The following is a 22,164-nucleotide window of genomic DNA, read 5'->3' as shown; positions in this document are numbered from 1 at the left end:
TCTTAGATTATATTTTCTGTTTATCACCTTTGTCCCTTCAAAACTGTAGATGTGCATGCTACTGTGTGCCAGAATAACTGAAGTTATAGGTCTGTTTCTTCTATTGTTACCTGTGTTGTGACATCTTCAGTCTCAAGAGATATAAAGGAGCATCTTTTCAGTGGTGTCTTTTTGGTCACAAGTTGCTTTAAGTTTTAGCAAGTTAGGATAAGATAGTGGTAAATTAATCATTTTACTCTTAAAACTTCTTCAAAATCCTATGAAGTTGTTGGAGAATTTAAAAAAAAATAATTAACTTAATTAACAATCCTAATTATAATAATTATGCAATAGAAAGTCACCAAGCGGGTTAAAAGGAAACTGGAAACAAACTCAAAGTATAGAGAAACTGTTGTACTGATGGGTGGGATTAGATGAGGGAGGGATCCAAGGAGGCATAGTTTCATCTCCAGTGGGTTCTTCCTGCCATTGTCTCCATGATCAGGAATGGGTGTGTCTTCACGGCTTGTTGACCTCGATCACCCCCTGCCAATAAATTTTGTCCTGTTTCAGCAGTGGGGACAATGCTGGGGACACCAGCAAGGGCACATGGTGGAGGCTGCCTCTCTCCCACTGCCGCTGTGTCCAGAGAAGGCCACGGGGCATGCCAAGGTGTGACAGGCCACCCAGAGTTGTCCCCCAGCCAGGGCAGCAATCCGGACCTCACAGAAGAGCTCTTGACACTTCTGCAATATAATCTCAGTGTGCTTCCCACAAGCACAGAAAATTTATTCTTTTGGGAGGGCTAAGCAGTTGTCCTGCAGCTGACTGTGATGCTCCCTTTCTTACTTAGGGTGGATTTTAATTGTATTCTAAGGTAAAATTTCTTTACCATTTGCCAGACATTTCTTGTGTCCATATTTAAGAAAACCAGCTATATAATTACTCCTCTGGTGCCATTTTATTCTAGGACTGGTTATATAATTAGCAAATACTGTATCAGCTTGTGTAATGGCTATGTTTCCCCAGTACCTATTGCTCTCTCATAAACCATAGCGCAGCCTGCCTCTCCATAAACTAGCAGCAGTCTATTCGTTTTCACATCCCATGGTATATCATATACAAGCAGGCACTATGGGGGCAATTATGATTTTTTTTTTAGTGGTAGATACAATACATTTTCCATTTCTGCACTGGTTAAATAATTAATTTTTTATACCTTTTCTAGAACAAAAAGAGAGACTGTTTTTCAACAGCACATCACTGCTTTAAGTGAGCACACTGGTTTGACATATTAGTTACATTGTCCGTGTACACAAAAATAGTGCAAACAAGCACTGCAGTCTATTGTAAAAATCAGAGGATTGAAGATGATGAATAAGAAAGAATTTGTTCCCACAAGAAACTGTGTAATGGTATTTGTTTCAGAGAATGGTTTTCCCAGTTGAAAAATAATGCATCAAGAGGTCACGTGCTGGGTTTCCTCTGCTGAAGGCACTTTTGAACTACAGAAGCCAGTCTGGTTTTTAATTGACCTGCTCTTTTTGAATTACTGTCATCAATGCTCACATTTTTAGCAGAAACGTTTTCTCAAATATGTCTATATGAGCAATTTGTAAATACTGTATACGAACAATTCACAAAAACACTGTATGTCTATCTCCCCTATATCAGCTTGTGTCTGTTTCATCACATAGACCAGATTCTTCTGAACAGATCTGTACAGTAAATGTATAAATGATAAAAAAATGAAGGTTGGCTTTTGTGCTGCAAATATGAACGCTTGTACTTTTCTAGCCCAGCAAGCCAACTTCCCATGGATCCTGTAAAAGTAAAGATTAGTATCTCCCCTCACCATCACCAGTATCAGTTCTTCAGTCTCCAGACTGCTGAAATGAAGACTGCACCAAGCCAAACCAAGACCTTAAGTGGAATAACTTATGCAAAGAGGGGGGTGCTATAGGTGCATTGCTGAACACACAGCTTATTAAACAGAGTTCCTGAAGCAGGAACCACAAAGCAAACATTTGCACTCCAGAAGAGCCAGTGAGATGCAGATTTTCCTAGAGGACCTGACTTGCAAAAGCCTGTTAGATGATGCTGGAAGCACATGAAAGATGTGATCTTCCTCAGGGTGTAAAACATTATGGTGCAGGATGCACTGGCTCCTTGCACACCTCTGCTGTGAAAACTGTCACTTCAAAGCCTGTAAAGACCCATCGTGCCACCCAACAAAGAAGAAATGGTTACACCTGGGCAAAGAGGGTGCCTTCTAGGAAGGAGTGAGGCAGCAGCAGCCCTGTGTCCTGCCTGTAGCTGCACTCAGGTCTCTGCAGCGAGAGGGCAGGAGGGATGTGGCTCATGCCTCACAACACGCCAGAGCTGCCTGCACCTCCATTGGCCCTGGGGCTGCTGCTGCCAGTTCCCCCACCCCAGGAATCACTGGGCATCTTTTGAGGAGTCCCAGGCTGCAAAGAGATCAGGGTGCTGAGCTCCTGTCAGAGGGTCTGCTATGAGTGAGGACAGCCCATTATCCCAGCTTCTGATCCCCGACATTGGTTCATAGCAGAGGCCTCACAAGAAAAAAGGGAGAGTAGAAAAATGTAATAATCCCATGATACAACAGTTAATCCCACATATAGACACCCCCCACTGCCCCTTTCCACACCAGATGTTCTCAAACAGGCCCAGCAATTAACACACTCCTACTAGAAAGCTTCTCACAGAATTCTCTCTCCGGCATCTTGTATCTGGGTTTGTAGAGGCCATCACATTACCTGACATGGCACTGTCACTATGCCAGAGAAGATTTAGCTGTGGAGGTCCCCTTGGTATGGTGGAGAAATAGTCCCTGAATCAACAGCATTATGCAAGCAATTTAAATTACTCTTCTTAATACCTTGCTGATTGTGGCCCTAAATATGCAAGTCTGCCTCTAATGATAAATTAAAATGTTATTCAGTATAAGAGTCTTAGCTCTTATTGGAAAATAAGGGTTGTTTTTTTTAATTAAATGGAGAATAATCAGTTTTCTTGATCCCCAAGTACAATTACTTCTGTTTCAGTCAGCAGCTTCCAAGCAGCACACTCAGGCCTGCAACACCCACCCTGCCAGGCAGGAAGATACAGATCCTAGGGGCGACCTTTGCATAGAGGTTATTTTGTATTTTTTAGGCATGGGTTTAGGTCACATGTATATCCACCCTGCCTCCAAGATGTCAATTTAACTTTCTATGCAGCTTTATGCAGAATAAAATTAAAAATGTAAAAGTAATGTCTTAAAAACAGTAAGATATTTCAATGCATTTTAGAAGGTATTCATTCCATCTGTTTCTCCATTTAAAGGGAAATAAATATGCCCTGTGATGCCAAACCACACAGAAACATTTTCTGCTTCTGTGCAAAGTTAAGGTCATCAGATTGCTTTTGGTAACATAAGTGATTTTTTTGTTTCCCGTTCTTTTTTTTTCTTTGCATTGTTAGTAATTTCAAAACTTTCTAATGTTTTGAACCAATAGAAGTTGGGAAATATTAGTTTTTTGAAAGCTGGATAGTATAAAGTGCCATTTTTGTATGAAGAAATCATGTACAAAATTACAGAAATGAAACTTCCAGCAGAAAGAAGGAGAAGAAGCAAAGCGTGAGCTTTGGCTGATGGGATGCCTCATTTTGCAGCGTGACAACCTCCTACCTCAGTAGCAGCAGAAACCACACAGATGCATTCTTTGCTTTGCTTATTTTTTTTAACCTAATATAAATGAACACTTTATGACATAGCCATTTACGTCACGGCTGCTGTATGAATGTGCTGTAAATTAAGATGATGAGGGACATAGTATTGTTTTTCTCGAAGTTCTTTATCTTTGCTGAAAGGAAAGAGATGGGCATGGGGATCACTTGAATGAAGGACTTGGACCAGAAGTGAGAAGTGAACAGATATGGACGAAAACGCACACAGCAAATCAGAAACTGTTTATGTTATGGCCATCTGTACACTTACATGTGCCATCATCTTCTACCATCAACAATGAATATATCACCCCACTAAAGCCTGGATGGCAACACAGTGTGTAATTAGGGCAGAGAGTAAGGCCAGGGACATGGTCATGAACAAAAGAAATAGCGCTTCTATATATACTTTATTTGTTTTATGGAGACATAAGCTAGAAGAAAAACAACTGAGGTATCAGAAACAGGTAAATTTGCAGTATCTGCATAGGTATTTTTGTTTGCTTCTTTTTAACCTAAGCAAATTATTGGAACTTCTCTTGAAGACATTTATGTCCTCAGAGAGTGAGATACAGATTAAATACCTGCCAAGCAAAGAATGTCCTTGAACCAGTATAGACACATAAACACAGGGAAAAACTCACTACAGCATCAGTATGGTACATGAAGATCTGAGAGCTGCTGAGTCTGGGCAATCCCTAAGGCATGATTCAGTTGAAATTTGCATTCACCTAGTCTTCACATGGTCCAGAAATAAAGAATTTCAGAAGCAGTCATTAGAGGCCTTAATCTCAAAATAAATGTATTCTTCATCTCTACTTTCAGTACCACAGCCAATTTGATCCTGTTGGCAGCAGACAATATATCACAGGTCAGTTTTACAACTCCACACAGTGGCAGAAGGAAAAAAATGACCTGGAGATATCATCCTCAACAAGAATTGCACTCTAAGCAAAAACCAGCAGCCGTTAGAGAAGCTATGGAAGTTATATGTCAAAGAGATATGAGAAATAAGCCGTGGGCCTTACATTAAATTATTAACTTACTTCCAGTCTGTCATATTTTGTAATAGATTCACTATAAAATTATCAAAATCCCAAGACCTCATGGCTCTGAAGAGACCAAGCTGGTGTCTGCTACTGATATCTCTGTAGGTTTACAGCTGAAGATAACAATAGTACCCTGAACTACGGGAAAAACTTTATCTATAATTGGAAGAACAAAATAGAAATGGAAATAGAAATAGAAATAGAAATAGAAATAGAAATAGAAATAGAAATAGAAATAGAAATAGAAATAGAAATAGAAATAGAAATAGAAATAGAAATAGAAATAGAAATAGAAATAGAGAAATACAGAAATACAGAAATAGAGATGGCAAAGCCCAGAGAGCTGTTGCTGATAGAAGAACAGCATTGAGACTTATATGGGACAAACTAGAGAAAATATTTTCTTCAGCCAGATGTACAGCATCCATGGTCTCAAAATAACAAGAAGCCAGATCTGCTCTCAGTACACTCTGAACCAGAAAGGCAACTGAAGGGATACGAGGCATCACTGCAGCTTCCTTTTGAGCTTTTCTGTCAGAAGTTGTCTGGAGAAAACACCAGTTAAGGGAACTACAATCTCCAACAGAAGAAAAGTAGAAAAATTGCAGGATGTAACGGAGGAATCTGAATACCATACAGGAACTGAAATGGAAAATGGCTTCACTTCGACAGTTCAGGTTCAATTTCTGCCTTAAGGTACTACAATTCCAAGATTACCCATAAACACTCTCACTGAAGAACAGACTTAGAAAATGTCTCTGCTTCTTTCTCTTCTCCTGCTGTCTTTCATACCTGCTGTGCGTCACGTGGACTGTCCATTGAGCATCTGTACTCTCAGAGGAGATCAAGATCCATCTCACTTCCCTGACTGCTGTTGATAAAAACACACTTTAGCACAGTAGCAGGACCTGTGCTGCAACCACGTACCATGCAGTTCAATATCGGATGTTTTGCAGGGGTATGCAAATTCATGTAAAGCACACGGCACAGGAGAAAATCAACATAGGCCACCAGGAAGTGACACATTTGCTCCCCTTGCATAAATTTTCGATTCAGGAATCTTTGGTCTGGCAAAGTCCTGCTTTAGAGGTGTATGGTTTTAGTTGACTTTGGGGTGTTTCTCAGACCAGAGCTTATGGACAAACTACTGTGCATTGCGTATCATATACTGGGATTTTATTTTTTTGAGAATACTCACTGTTTTTCAAAAACATGAAAAGAAACTTTCCTTTTCTCACTATGTCTACCCTTCTTCCTCCTCACACATGCTCTTCTGTGTTTATATTTGAAGTCACATCAAACTACACGTTGTGCATTTATTGGAGTAAAATAGTTGCCAAAATTCAGGTGGTCATCACCTTTTCAAACCAGCCTGTGTGTTCCTGATGCATAAAACAGTTATTACTTACCTGATATTTGTGGTCCAATGTATACACTTGAGAGTCCAAGACATTTTACAAAATGTTAGCTACAATTTAACTGGTAATCAATTAAACAAGGGTTTATAAAAAAGATACAGCTGTAAAGCTTTTCAAAGCAACCCTTGGGAACACAAACTTTTGTATTGCCATTTTCCCCATAATTTCGTAAACTGCCATGCTTTTAGTTTATAATAACTGCTTTAAGTAATTTAAAATGAAGGCATTTGGCTCCCAGTGATGCTGTGTAATGCTGTTTTAATAAGAGCAGGTGCAGTTTAGAACATGGAATAGTGTAACTACATGAATCTGAATGGCAGGTTCTGTGTGTGAGAGTTTTCTCTCATTAATTTCATACTTTTTCTCCTCGTGTTCCTGCCTTGGCCCTGCTTAATCTTGTAGCAGTAGTGAAATACGGTCTGAGCATCTGTGGTAATAATTAACTTTAAGCCATTTAGGACCAAGGTATGGTCTGCAATTGCTCTTATTTTTTCTGCCCCCCTATTTTCTAATTCACCTGTTCTGTTTGGGGGTTTGTTCTTTTTCTTACCACTTATACTTCTTTTCCTATACTCTCCATCCATTATGATTCTCCATGTACAAGTTCAGTTATCCTGGCACGCACTTCAGTTTAAAGCCTTCCTGGGTCAACTGGATTCTCCTTGGCCAACACTTTAAAATGAGTGGCAGCATGTAGGACACAATTACTCTGCCATCTTTTCAGCAACGTCAGTAACAGTGTGGTACCGTACTCCACTGTAAGCATTTAGTTTTTGTTCTCTAGGCCCTTTGCAGAAAAATAACTTAATAGGCAAAATGGAGAATTTATAAATGCTAGTAGTATAGAAGAAAATGGCAAAACATGTTGAAAAGATGAAAATCAGTGTAAAAGCATAACTGTGAAATGGCAGGGAAGTTATATGAAGTGTCTGTGATGCAGAGGAAGTGGACTTGAGTTTTTATCTTGTATCCATCAAGCCCAAATTTCCAAACAACAACAAGAAAATTATATATTCTGATATTTAACTATTTTATTTTCCTTTCTCTTAGGGCTTACTTGTGGCAACTATATTCTGCTTCTTCAATGGTGAGGTAAGTTTGTAAAATACAGCAAATGAAAAGAACTTGAAAAATAGTCACTTTGTTGGTCATTGATGCAGAAATGAAGCAGGTCATGCTACAAAATTTGAAACCACACAGAGTCACTCTTTACTGTCTGTACATAAGCAGCAGTGTGCATTTTTGAAAGTTCTGTGCAGAGTGTGACTTCAATATCTCTGAGCAGATGAATTAGGAGTGTTAACATTACAAAGCAGAGGGCACCAAATGAGGTACAGGCATGAGCCTCTCCCCACACCTTCTGCGATTTTGAGACAGAGATCTAAGTAGAAGAGACAAGTGTTCTACCTCCCTTCCCTCTCTGGAATAGCAGGAAGAACCACAATGCCTCATAAGAGGTAGTGGCCATCTTGGGGGGTCTGTCCTGTAAACAGAACCGTGGCAGATGCCATCCCCGATAGCACTGACAGAGCAGAGGAGCCTGGAGGAGTGTGATTACTTGAACTTCTTTGAGGATTGGTGCTGGCCTTTCTAAGGTCCATGTTTCTCATGTAGTAACTGAGAAAAAAAAAGCCCCTTGAGTCAAAGATGTCTTCCATTCTCTTAGAGCTGGATTAATATTTTATAAGCCTACAGCTGATTTTAGGTCCATTTCACTACATCTTTTTTTACAAAAAAATTGCAGGTTAAAATATGTCAAGAATCATTTAAATTCCTTCAGCAAGCCATTTACCAAAAATCATTAGCAGAAAAATGCTATTTCAATACATCAGGAGCATTGAACTGTAGCAACATAAAACACTACATCTTAGAAAAGCTAGAAAGTCTGTTTAAAGGTTATTTTTTAATCCAGCACAAATGAATTAGATACAGAGGAAGCTTTGTGATGCTAACATTCAGTATGTTGCCCCAAAGAGATATTAGTGCTTCTGTTTATCCTTGTATCTTATTAGAAAGCAGTAAATTCCCAGTAATGATGTGACCATGCTGAAGTTTTGATAGTGACTTGCTCAAAGTTATGTTATTGATAAGGTGGTACTGACTGTTTTACTAACTCTTGGGATGGAAGAGAGTATTAAATTCTGCTACTAGTCGTCAACATCTCTATTAATTTGCTTCTGGTTAGCCTACTGCATAAATGTACATAAATGTACATAAATGTCTCACTGTAATTCTGCAGCGTGACTTCTCAGTAGAATAAAAGAGAAAGGCAAAATACGGGCAGTTAATGACACCAGAACCTAATGTGAAACGACATCTATAAAGATCAACGCTAAGAAATTCATGCTTTCATGGGTCCAACTAAACAAAGTTGGAGAGATGTACAATGCTTTTTCCTACCACATTTCTATCCCTGGCATCTTCAGGCTACTACTGCATTTCTCCTTCTCCCTTAGTGTCATCGCATCCTGGTACAGTCCAGTCTCCATGCCCTGGAAACACAGAAATGCTTCTGATTCTCTCTGGTAGGGAGGACCTGGCATGGAGATAGAAGGGACCAGCCATGCAATTTTTGAACTCACATAGCAATGACTGCATAGCTATGTACAGGCAGAGCTCCAATGTCTTTCACTTGCCTCCAAACAATGTGTTACCTGCAAAATCCTGGTCTTGAACATTGCCTTCTTCATTCTCCCCAGTGTCATCTTCATTTTTTTTCAGATTAGATTTTGCAAAATATATTTGCTCAACATTTTATAGCTTTAGGGCAAAAGGTCAGTTACTCTGTAATTCTCCAGCTCTAACGAGAACATATGGATTTGTGCTGTAGCAATGCTAAAAATGAGGAAAGGCGGCAAGAAAATGCGCTAAAAATGCGAAGTATCTTAAAGGTTGTTTTTCTTTAGATGTGTTTCATCAGATTGCTCTAATTCCAAAGCACTTTTGGCAACGCCACAATGTCAGAAAAGTATACCCATCTTTACAAGTCCAGTAATACAATTTGCAAGTTACCCAATAATTAATATATCTGGAGCGTCTGCTTGCCAATGACATGGCAGACCACATAATTTAATTCAAAATTAGATTGTAGGGTATGAATGGGTTTATCTGTCACATGAACGAAACTACAGTGTGCAAGGCAGAATACTAAAAGCCACATTCCAGAAATGAAAATTAGTCTAAAATAAATGCACATCTCTTTTTGCTGTTGTTGTTCATTAAGTATTATATTACATTTAGAATCCAGAATAAATATAATTGAACTAACAAAATATACCACATTCCTACATGATATTCAGATGTCCAATCTCAGAGACATACTACACCTTGTGGACTTCTGCACTGTTTGGGCTGCTGTTAGGAAGTGGCAATAGCAGCCATTCATTCCTTACATGGACTGGAGATGCATGGTCTAGATCCACATCTTGAATAACAGCAGTAGTGACCAAGCCCCTGGTCGCCTTGGAAAAACACCTCTTCCTTGTGAAAGGCTCTCACCGGGATATCTACTTTTGATACTTGAATTGTCAGCAAGCCATCACTGAGGGTACACATCTAGAAAGGATGGTGTCTAAAATGAGACAAAAATTAATTGGATATTGAAATGTGGTTTCCATTTTTTTACTCTGTTGTTCCCATAAGTAATCACATGGATGGTTTAACTACCTCTGGGTGGCTCCAGACTGCATGTAGGATTAATGACTCCTCAGTTCAGTGGCTGATCAGAAACCTTCATCAGTGTCAGCAAGAACAACCTTGGGGACTTAGGCTTTTCAGACAGGTTGAGTGTGATTTTTGTTGGTGCTTTGGTAACTTTATAACATGACACCCATTTTTAAAATTATATCTACTGCAGACTTGCAGACTGCCTAGCATGCACAATGGCTGGGATGCTGAGAAACACTCTCATTATTTTCTCATACAAAATTTTATTTACCAAACAATAAGAGAAGGGTTTGTGGTTTTTTTTTTTTAATTTCCCATTAAGGTGAGCAGAAAGCCAAGGATTACACCTCTCATATAGACTCAAGACAGTTTGGTGCTACTCACATCACCACATTACCAAGAAAAATCAAGCAAGTTTATGTACTAGAGTAGTTGTGCTGGGCTGCACCAGAAAAGAAGATGAAAGGATTATGATCCCTTTCCTCCAAATCCCATTTATTCCTGAAGTTACACAAGGTGCAGATGTATAACACAAAATATATAGAGGAGCAGCAACAGACTGATGCCAAGATGGCATTAAGTGCTTTCAAAGGAAGCAGTGATCTGAGTTTGGCAGCCCAAGAGAATTAAGTTGAGATAATCTCCCCTAGTCTTTTGCTGTGTGTAGTAGGACACAGACCAAAGCCACAGTTTGGTCTCCAGTCATGGTAGGAGATTGTTTCCAAGCTGCTGTGTACATCTGCTGCCATAGAGCTCAAAATTATTTCTCATGAGAAAATTCAGTGTGGGGTGAGGAAATTAATTTTATTACCATAGGAGCCTGGATGTACTAGGATTTATTTTTTCCTACTGGAATATTTAACTTCAAGGCTGAAATACATGACATTTAGCCAGGACAAATAATGCTAAACTCAGTACCTCCTGACTGTTTTGTATTGCATTCATCGCCTACTACCTCACCAACCTCACTTTAGTATCATGAGCCCATCTACAGAAAGAAATGTAAAAATAGTAATAAGAAGCTGTAGCACTGCCTGCATTCACATGGAAGAACACAAAAACAATGGATTTGGTTTGGACTTTCAAAATGACAGATCTGGTGCATTTTCATATGAAATCTCAGTGTCCAGCAACACTGTAGTTTTTCTGTCCAAAAACAACAGTGTTGTACAGATGATACAAGGTCTCTGCAATAGTCTGCTCACCAGACCATATTTCCAGGCCTGAAATTGCTTCTAGACTGCAAGGCTGGCCAACAAAATGGAAAGTCTGCTAGAAGAAAACCAGCCATATATCTTGTGTGCCAGAAAGGCGTGAAGGGATAACAGAGAACAGAAAATCTTCTAAGTCCTGAAGAACAGAGTAAATAAACTCAGGCTCTTCATTTCTTTAGACTTTACTTTCTTTCATCTGCTACCACAGAGGAAAACGTGGCAGGTATCGCCCTGACCAGCCCTGTCCCCAGGAGCCTCCCTGGTCATTAATATATTATGCCTGTTCATGTGATTTTCAGTAATGTTGCTTACACATTTAAACCCCATGCATGAACAGTTTTATTTGGCACTGAATTATCATCATCTGAGATCCCTGGAATCATAGCAAAAATCTAGATTAACGCATTGTTTTACTGAAGTGCAGCAGCTTGTACTATCCATCATCTATTTGTGGTCAGATTCCTGTACCGGCCAGCAGTTCAGTGGAGAATAAAAACACAGCTGCTTTGACCTCGTGCTCTCACTGCTCTGTGGAACCTTTTAAACCTGGCTATACCTGGCACTTCTAATCATGGGCTGAACTGGAAGGGACGTGCCTGTTCTCTCCCGTATATAAAATATAAGTGTCACTCCCTTCTGAGAACAAGCCTGTAAGCTCCTCACAGCAGGATTTATATAACTCAATGACACTGTTCTTCCCTCTTCTAACTGAAGATAACCATGTTATCTCTAGACCTGTGGTTGCCCTGGTGGCCCATCAGTTTACAATTCAACCGAGGGCAGTTTGACAGCTCAGCAGGAGCTCATCACCTTCACAGTGACTCTTCTCCCCATGCAAAAGTGATCAAAGTCCTGGTGGCTGCAGGGGACAGGGGTCTAGGAAAGGAACAGTAAGGCTGTAAGAGCATGTTCTTGCTACTTTCACTAAATACACTGAGATTATTCTGAATGGATGAACTGATGTGAAGTGCAAACACTCTCAATACTTAGGGGCAGAGGTGATGGCCAGAGTTGCACAGTGGCTACAGTTGCTAATGACCACGGTGGCAATGTCGGAGACACAGCTGCAGGCACACAGAGCTGCTGTGCCCACTGAAGGTTTCTGCATTGTCCTTGTTGTGTCTGGCCATAGGTCACAGGAACTGCTGCCCCAGCGTGACACTGGGGAAAGTCACTGACTTAATCCTTCTGAAGATTACTTCTTTCAGTCCCTCCTATAGTTTCTAGGGTTGCTAAGCTAAAATATTCATACTGTAATATCAAAAGGCAATCTTAAAGTGACTAAAATCTTTACAGGGTTTACCTTATGTGTAATATTTCTGTATCATGTGTTACAACTGCGTTGTTCTTTCATGCAGTAATTCTTTCTCACTAGTAAACTTTGGTGATGGTGTCATACGAAACATCCTTCCATGCAGACATTTCGCTTTAAATCTCAATATTAGCATAGTAAGATTTGCTCACAGCCCCAGTAATTAAAGTTCCATTGTAACCATATGCCTTTTCTGTGCTTGATACCTAATTATCATGCACTCAGACATTTGTTTTCTTTATGTCTTAGGAGAAGGTGAACAGGAATACATATCATCAGATGAAAAGAACTCTTAACTACTTTGTCTTAAGCAAAACAATTGCAAAGAAGAGTTAGTATTGGAAACTGAGCATGGATATAGTTTTCAGTTAGTTTTAAAGGACTAGTCCAGCAAACGTTTGTTTACTCAAGAAAGGAGTCAGACCAAAGTCAGTGCAACTACTTGCATGAGTAAGGATTTATGGCATCAACCCTCATAGCTTGGCTTGCATCTTGGGTTAAAAATAAAAAGCCAAAGCAATTGAAATATCCACTCTTGGCATGCTGCAGTCATGCTGTACACTCAGTAAGCATCTCAGGTTCACAGTAATTCCTTATGAAGCCTTGTCCTTACGTGACATGAAACTGCTTTCTTTCAGGCAGCTGTGGGTGGTGAGTAGAGAACTTTTTGCTATATACATATTAATAGAGTGATTAGATTTGTGGAGACTTGGGAAATATTAAAGTCATTTAGATTTATCTAAGTGAATAAAAGATATTGTTCTGCAGAGAGTGACTTCAAACTGCTCTCTGAGCAAAAATGACATACAACATCCACCTGAACAGGAGCACAGAATTTCCAGGACACTCCAGTGGTCACAGTGCCTCACCTGCACCTGCCATCCTCTGGAAGAGTGGTCATTAACAGCAGATTATTACAGGAAACTGCTCCAGTTTTCACATTTTGATGGCTGGAATAGTTGAGCTCAAGGGTCAGAGCCAGGGTTTGCCCACACCATACCATTGGGAAGGAGCTAGAGTGAGCCAGCATGCCTGAACATGTAGCTGGAGAAGGGCTTCTTACTCTCTGGCAGGACTCAATAGTTTAAAAGCATATCCTAGAGACGTATATAACATCACTCTTAATGCAAATGCTGAATAAAATATTTTATTCCTAGAAGATGAATGTTGAAAGGTTGAAGTTCTCTAGTACACAGAGTCCAGTGCTAGGGTGTTTTGCCAGCACAGAACCTCTTCTTAAATTACCAGAGCAAAATCTGTTTTGCTCTACTAATCCTCCAACTCTTTTTCTCTACAAAATTAGGCCTGGCAAGCTCTTGAAGTGTGCTTACACTTTGCCAATCATGGACAGTTTTACTCAAGGTTAAGTTTCTTCAGGATCACAATGCATTAGCCATTCCAGGGGCAATGATCCAGCTGTAGCATCAGATGGGTTTTAAACCCCATCCTTCTTCTCTCTTCTATCACAGCACCCTACTGTGTTCCTGTGCAGCATCTGTTCCACATTTACCTTTTACGGGAACAGCTAACCCATACCTGCTCTTCATAAGCAACAACAACTGCAGAAACTCTAATTGCTGCCATAGGGTAGGCAGGGACAGAGTTAAGGCCAAGAGATGAGCAACTGCTTCTGCTTCTGGAGCTGGGAGCAGAGGGGAGAAGAGAGGCAGACTAAACCTGATGGAACTAGACCTGGAGCTTGCTCTTGCTCTTGCTCTTTCTCTCTCTTTCTTCTTTTTTTCTTTTTCTTCTTTTTCTTCTTTTTCTTCTTTTTCTTCTTTTTCTTCTCTTTCTTCTTTTTCTTCTTTTTCTACTTTTCCTTCTCCTTAATTTTCCTTTTTTTCCTTTTTTCTTCTTTTTGTCTTTCTTCTTTTTTGTTTTCTTCTTATTTTCCTTCTTTTTCTTTTTCTATCTTTTTCTTTTTCTTTTTTTCTTTCTTTTCCTTTTTCTTTTTATTTCGTTTTTCTTTCTTTTCCTTTTTTCTCTTTTTCTTTTTTCCTCTTCCTCTTCTTCTTTTTTTATTTCTTTTTTAATTTCCTGTAGCAAATTTTAAAATTGCTACAATTATAGGGGTTTAGATTATGCTTCACCCTAAGCATGTGTTTCTTTAACAGGTACAAGGAGCTTTGAAGAGGCAATGGACACAGTACAAAACTCAGTGGGGCCAAAGGCGCCGAGAGCACTGTTCCACACGATCTACCTCCTACACTGCAACATCAATCACAGAGGTCCCTGTTTACTTGTACCATCATGATTCCAACAACGAACAGCTGAATGGAAGATACTTAGAGGACTCTGAACTCGTTGCATTAAAATCTGGAGAGACATCTGCCTAGCTCAGCACCAGCCATTGCTAACTCATCATTTACATTCTGCTTGTGAACAAAGTGGGGAAAAGGGTGGGAGCCACAATGAGAGGGCAAGACCAGGTGAAAGGACACATCATATTCAAACCACATCATCCTCTGACAGTGATGGCATAAAGAGAGTCTGACACAGACCTGGGAACAGCATTTCTCCCTGTGTGCTGCAGCAGTGAGTGAACATGGACCTGCCCACCAGGCTCTGTCGTCTCCACCTCTCCTGATACCAGCTGTATGAAGTGACCATGCAACAGGTAGTAACGGTATCAGGTATTCCATAGCAAATAGGAAAGAAAGAACCAGTACCTGGCAATTGGAAACTTTCAGCAGTTTTTGCTTTCAGAACTTTTCTTTAACTCTAGCTTTTGAACTTTCAGCATTCAAAAGATTTAACTGGCTTGGAGTCTTTTATTTTCCCCTTTTAATGAGCTCGATGACTGCTTGAAAGATTTTGCACATTGCAAGAAAAATCAGAAAAATAGAAAAAGAATCACTCCAAAGTATTCCAATTCTGATGATCTCCAAAGGATATTATCAAACCATTATCAGGAGCATAAAGCAAATGACGGTGAAATAGTAATTGCATGCCAAGATCTCAAACACCCTCAAAGAAACAGATCAGTATTGTAAGCAGCATCACACAAGTCCTGAAGTCAAACTAGTTTTGGTTCAACAATGCTAGTAGTAAAAGAATATTTATTTATAGGCAAAAATGTCACCCTATTACTTTGCCCAGAAACTCATCATGAAGGCACAATTCCTTCACTCTGAATAAACTGTGCAGTTTGTTTGGAAATTATGTTTTTCTTTAATAGCTATTCTGAGATGAACGCTAGATGAATGCTTGTCTCTGTTATAAAAGTATGATCATGGCAGTAAAGGATCCCAGGTAAGAAATAAGAAACTAATGTCTTAGCACAGGAAGCATCTATTTTTAGAATCTGGTTGCTGCTCTGAGTCCCTAATTGTTGAAAGTGATGGTTTCATATGTCAGTCTGTCATCAGGATAACATGATGAATATACAGTTTTGTGAGTAACAAGGACTTCTTATCACACGTTCAAATCAGCATTAGAGTCTCTGATTAATGAGGCAGAAATCAGGTCAGGGAGAAGCTGATTTGCAGTTAGAAGTTACAGTACTGTCACTGCAAAAGTTCTGCAAACCACAAAAGAAATAAAATAGATTAATTTCCCATATGAATAGTACATTCTACATTCTAACAGTAAAGAATCTGCAAGCAGCAAGACTGGTGCCAAGGAATTTTTGCAGGCCTGTGACTCTTATGGAGTTTTATGCATAAAATGTCTAATGAATATAATGTAATTCCTTCTTGTGTATCTCTGAAAAAGTGTCCTACACATTTTCCACTCCTTTGCCTTCAGATGAGATGTGCATGGAGTATTGCAAATGCTAACAACTTCAAGGTATTCATCACAGTCTTTAACTTTGAAGGAAGCTGGAAAGGTACCAGTCCCCTTTGTTTTCTCTGCTAAATACCCTTGCATTTGATGCTTCAACTCCAGACCAAGCAGGAAGACATGGCCAGAGGGGGAGGCAGCTGCAAGTGCCAGTGGTGATGTTTGCTCATCTCAAATGTCTGAATACCTGTCCTGGGAGCTGTAAAAATACTGCCCTGCATGGCAGGTGAATGGGGAGAGGCAGAATACCATCTTCTATACTGCAGTTGCATTCATCTGAGAGTTCTGCTGGTGTAAAATTTCTTCCTTTCCTTCATTTGCTTGCTGCAGTTCCATCCATAATGATTTTTTTCCTTAGCACTGAAAAAGGTACTTAAAATATCATGGGTTAGAATAGTCTTAAATCTAGATCTTGTCAGGTGGTAAAGGAGAAGAGAAAAATTAAAATAAGGCACTTGAGCTAAATGTCACGTTTTTTGAGGCGACTTTGGAGCCTACAGACAGAGGACCTAATCCTGCAGAACTGTGGAGGAAGGGCTGCAGGACAGTCTGTATACCACAGGGTAAAACACATAGAAAGAGATTATAAGCTAGTCCTGCCATAAATCTTGATAATCTATTTCAGATTCTATTGAAATTAGCAGACAAATCCCCATTGACTTAGATGAGTAGTGAACAACTCTCTTCAGTATTCATGAATGACATACAATATAGTTCAGTGTAGACCTTGAAAACCAAAGACAATTTTGTCCTAAGCAATTTGAAACGATTTTTAGTTTTGTGTTCAGTCAGGCGCAGCTTTTTCATCACTGACTCAGCTAGACACAAAGTTTTATCCTTCACTTTTAAATATTAAATGGAGGTCCCTTGTATGTGTCTACCTACATGAGTAGCGATCTCATTGGAAAAGTCCCTTCCAGGAATGAGCTCGTGAGGAATAGGTGTAAACCCAGCACTACGAGAGGGGACCAAATTCCCACTGTTGCCTTGCAGGGAAGGAGTTTGCTCCGTTTGTGCACATGCACAGAGTCACTGTGCTCCACCAAAGCTTCCTCCCCATTGGAAGGAGTGAGCTGCTGGGACTGCCACCATAGAACAAGAGAGAGGAGCCAGGAAACAAGAACTAACTGTCCACCATGATGTGGTTCATCACATTATTAATCCAGTGGAACAAGAAAATATGCAAGAAAATATGATCCTGTGCATTCCTTCAAGCCACATACCTGTTTTTCAGACTTCAAGAAATATGAAGGCACTTATTTTTTCAGACAAGAGTATTTCATGTATCCTTATTTCTACTTTTACCAGTGAAAAATGGGAAGTGGAGGATTTATTATAGTTATTAAAGACAATAATGTGTCTCTGCTATGAATTCTGTATTTCTGAATAGCTTTGGTGCACACCATACTTTCCTGGAGAACTCCAGAAGGCATTCTTAGTTTCTAAAGACACAAATGAGCTGACTGTAAAAGAAGTGTACATAATACAGCAAGTTTAATAATGAACATGTTGGTTTTAGTAACATACATGTTTACAACATGTAAGTATGAGTTGTTTTACAGTCTATTGTGCTCATGTGGATGTACAAAAAGGAAATGCTTTGCCATCATAGTGGTTGTTTTTGTTCTTCACTAATTATATTGCTCTGTTCAGTAGAATGCTCTTCTGAAGAGCCAAGTTCAGGATCTGGGGTTTAGGATCTTGGTTTGAGATTCAGGTAGTGGAAATACTGTATGGTTATGTCAGTCCTTGTGGCAGCTTTGGTTTCACTGGAGTGGTGATAATTTAAAGCCACTAAAAATTTGATTGAACGTACATTCTGAGTTTAGGGTTGGCATCACCCTTGGGCTTTGCAGGAAATGCTGGTTTTGTAGAGCCTTAGTAATTTCTACTCAAAATATTTTCAAATGGAAAATGCTATTTTTCTTCATCTCAAGATGGTTTGAAATGTTGTCATTGCACACATAAGATGAATTTCACTTCTCTGCTTTATAAACAGTACCATACACTAGTGACAGCAATATTGGAAACTCTAATGTGACCTCAATAATTACAATGTCTTGGCAGTAGGGTGTTTTGTCTCTAATACATTTCACAGGAACAGGAGAAATGCATAATTAATGTATCAGTGTATCAAAAAGTAGGAAAGGAAGTGACAGTTGAATCAGTGCATTGAAGGTGTATTTTAAGAGGAAACCAACCTTACATTAATCAACTCTGCAGTACCAATTTCCTCTCATACACCACACCTGACAAATGAAAACCCAGTTCAGTGAACATTCAGTCTGGCAGATGGGCTTGTGCAGTTGCTATATCAGGAAGATGCTGGTGTTTGTTCTTTACTAGGTACAGAAACACAGCACAAATTAAAAGACTTGTTGTGGTATGGGATGCCAAAAGTAAGACTTCTTTTTAATTTTATTTACTTAATAAATATGTTATAGCTGAAATAGAACAGTAACAAATGTAGAACAGGCAATTTTCTCTGTATAAAAATTCTTAGCAATTGTGCTACCTTAATCAGATGTCTGCCAATATTGCCATTAAAAAGTGCTCATGTGTTTATAATGTAGCAACTTAACTTTCTTTTGGGATAAAACCAACTATGCAAATGTGGCCAATTTTTGTCCCCTTTTCCTGAATCATCCTCCGTCCTTTGCCAACCTTCATAAACAAAATCTGAGCCATTTTTCAAAGGTGAAAATCCTAAACACTAACAATGTGGGGATATTTGCATTTCCAGTGCTTGGAATTTTAAAAGTCAGAAATGTCTTCATGAAGCTAAATATACACAGTTATTTGATTACTGCTCAAAAATATGAGCATTTGTAAGCTAAAAGTCATTTGCATCAAAATACAAGTTGATCCCAAGCCAATGAGACTCTGCAGCATGTGAGTATGCCCTCTTTGCCCTCTGGCAGCATAAAAAGCCTAAACCCAACCACCTGCAATTTGGACTCAGTGCTAAACATGTGGAGGGGAAATGCTCGTGCCAAACCAGGAATTTTGAACTCCTGGGGCAGCTGGATCATTGCAGTGTACCATATTGTCCTTGCTCCGGGAATACCTGTTTCAGAGGGACTTGGCTAAAGGAAAGTGTGAATCCTACGCAGAAAATGTCATCAGCCAACAGTGAGGGAAAGTCAGACCTCCAGCTTGAAATAAGAGCAGGGAGGAAGAACATGATCAGCTCCTTAGTCTCTCTAGTGAAGTTCAAGTCTCTGGTCAGCCCTGGGATTTTGGATGGTGCCAGTTATGCTGCTTTGGCACCTGTAGTTCTGTGGCAGTTGTAGTAATAAAGGTACCTGTAAGGTTTAATTTCAAAATATCCTTTTTATGACCTGCAGATTTTTCTGTGCAGCACAAAATTTTTCAGGTACTTCCAGATGAATCACAAATCTATATTTAAGCACTCCTTTGCTGAGTTCTCAGACCATATCAAGAAAATAAAATAAAGTATTTCTCAGAATCTCAAGTATAGATCAGTATACTTCTCTCAGCCTAATAAAGGGCAACTGTTTTAATCAGTAAAATTAAGTGTTGAGAAGGTTATCATTACTGAGTATGTGAAACTGCTGCATAAAAAGAAAGCATCATAATAAGACTAAACAGAGTGTTGTATCTGAGTGTTATAAAACACAAATAGACACAGGAAGTATTAGGGATGATTTAGACCTCGTTCATCTGCCTTGGCAGAGGGACCATTTAGATGACCTGTCAAACTCCTGTCAAGATGTATTTTCTATGATTTTATAGCAACAGAGATGGGTACTGTGTTCTGCTGGGCCAGGAAAGGAAGGTACTTAACTCTCATTGTATGCCATTTGAGATTTTCTTCATAGCCGAGTTTCAGACTCTTGCAAGCCTACCTTTAAAAGAAAAAAAAAAAAAAAGAAAAAATTATCTTCAGTCAGTTTTTAAAGGACATCACATGCCTACACTGATTTTAAGAATCTGGTTCCTTTTCTGTCACTGTGAGCAAATGCAACTTTTAGAAGTGACTCCAGGAGGTATCTAATGTGCAGCAGTGTGACTAGATGCAACTCCTCCACTCCCAGCTGCAGGTGAGGTTAGTTTACCTAAATAGGGTCAAGGGGATACAGCTCCTTCCCTCATCTGCCCTGCATTTCTCCCCACCTCAGTATCACCAGCACAAGAAGGGTTTACTCCCCTACATCCCCGTACATCCTACGCATTTTCAGAAGGAACATTTCTCTTTTACAGTTTGCACCCTGTGTGTCTTGCTGTTGATCCAGGATGTAATCACAGAAAGTCAGACTGGAAAGTATGCATTTTATTCCAAACCAGTTCATGGAATTCAGGTGTTTGGCCAACATCCTGTTTAAAAAGAAAAATATACAGAACTGGAATTATGAAATGGTAGGTGCAGATTTAGAACTAAATTGGGGATTAAAGTTTGAGCACAAAGATCAAGTATCTTTAGAAGCAGAATAACACTACCTTTCTCATTTTGACAGAATGTAATCCTGGCATCTAAAAAAAAAAAAAAAAAAAACACAAAAAGCAAACATCTAAAAGCTCTTGAGAAGTTGAACTTTAGATAAAAGGTACAAAAAAGAAAATATCTGGAAATTCGAGATAGCATACATACATATGTATATATATTATATATATGAATATATATACACTGAATTTTTATAAGAACGCTGTTCAGGTAGACAGCGACCCACAGTCCCCACAAAATGCACAAAGCAGAAGTCGTCAGTGGGAGAAACTGTGAGGCGGAGAAGATATGTAGCTTCTTTTATCTACCTTAATGCTTTCTGGGGACTCCATATGGAGCACAGGCAACCACCTTCACCCATCTGCCCACTCCCACACCAGATGGGTTCATGATGGGTTCCTGATGGGAACCACTGGGCCAAGGGGTGTGCTGCATTGTATTTCTCAGCTTGCTAAAACAACACTGAGCTGATGAAAGAGGCTGATTGGGAGGTGAGCAGAAATAACCTTTTTGCCAGCTGCATGGCTGCTCTCCAACAGGTAACCTCATTCATGTCACCAGCATAAGACCCACTGTTGTGGAAAAGACTGACCAGAGATCGGAGAGCTCCTTGCTATGGACAACATCTTATTTCACTGTATTCTGTGTAACACAGTAATTCTCACTGACTTCAGCAGTGTGGCTAAGGACAGGATTTCTCCCTCTCTGACTTTAGAGGTTAGCTAAATATCTAGCAAACATTAAAAACACGTGGTGAAATACAGTCTCACCTTTGATTTAACATGAAAGAACCCAATTAATCTCTATTATGCTACCTGTAGGCTGATATTTCTTTAGTTTTGAACAAGCAAGGCCAACGTATCTCAATGCAGATGGTGGCACAAGTCTGATCATCAGTGCGTTGCAAGGATAGGTGCTTCTGGGAGGCGACTGGAATGCGAGGAGATGTACAGCTTTTCCCAATAATCATTGCAAGGGATTAACTTCTCCCAGTGCATATGTGTGTGCACTTGCACACACATTTTTAATGAATAAACACTTCGTGGATAAATACCATAATGATTAACATCCCTTCTGAGAAGGACCTGGGAGGGAGTACCGTGTGATTTAAACAACGTAAGTTTCATGAAGAAAGAGGCCATGTCTCTGGTTTAGAGACATCATGACCACTATAGGCCTCCAAAGGGAGGCAAGTTACATAGAATAGCTGCTTATAATGAGTGTTGTTCTACAAATGGTCAGAGCTCATATTCTGCTTGCTGCAGATTGCATGGGTAGGTTTATCAAGTTCAGGCCCACAGCAAATGAACAGCAAATAGTTGAAGGTTTCGCTTATTGAATTGTATTGTACGATGGGCTTTTTTTTTTTTCTACAAGCACTTGTATTGTCTTAGGGTGTATAGCAACTATTTAACTCCCAAGGACTTAGACCTCGTGCTTGCAATTGCTCTCCAGCAACCGAAGCGAGATGCCCCTCTGGCAGAGCCTGTAGCTTTGAAGTGGCAGTGATTTAGAGCCTTCACAAGAATTAGAGTACAAGTATGTCCAG

At 39.6% G+C, this 22,164-nt stretch overlaps 1 protein-coding gene across 4 annotated transcripts in view; it reads left to right on the top strand.

The window, feature by feature from the left end:
* The window catches only part of CALCR (calcitonin receptor), a 171,392-nt gene extending 150,247 nt beyond the window's left edge, over positions 1-21,145 (top strand). For all 4 annotated transcript variants that reach the window (XM_005504928.3, XM_065051080.1, XM_065051078.1 and 1 more), the window contains 2 exons: positions 7,226-7,267; positions 14,482-21,145. In XM_005504928.3, coding sequence (XP_005504985.1) covers positions 7,226-7,267; positions 14,482-14,703 — 264 coding nt within the window. In that variant the 3' untranslated portion in view covers positions 14,704-21,145. The remainder of the gene's footprint in view (positions 1-7,225; positions 7,268-14,481) is intronic.
* The last annotated feature ends 1,019 nt before the right edge of the window (positions 21,146-22,164 follow it).

The sequence above is a fragment of the Columba livia genome, chromosome 2, assembly GCF_036013475.1.
Source record: "Columba livia isolate bColLiv1 breed racing homer chromosome 2, bColLiv1.pat.W.v2, whole genome shotgun sequence".
In the NCBI taxonomy this organism is placed as follows: domain Eukaryota; kingdom Metazoa; phylum Chordata; class Aves; order Columbiformes; family Columbidae; genus Columba; species Columba livia.
Note: the sequence above shows the minus strand (reverse complement) of the source record. Positions and strands in the feature narration are given on the sequence as shown.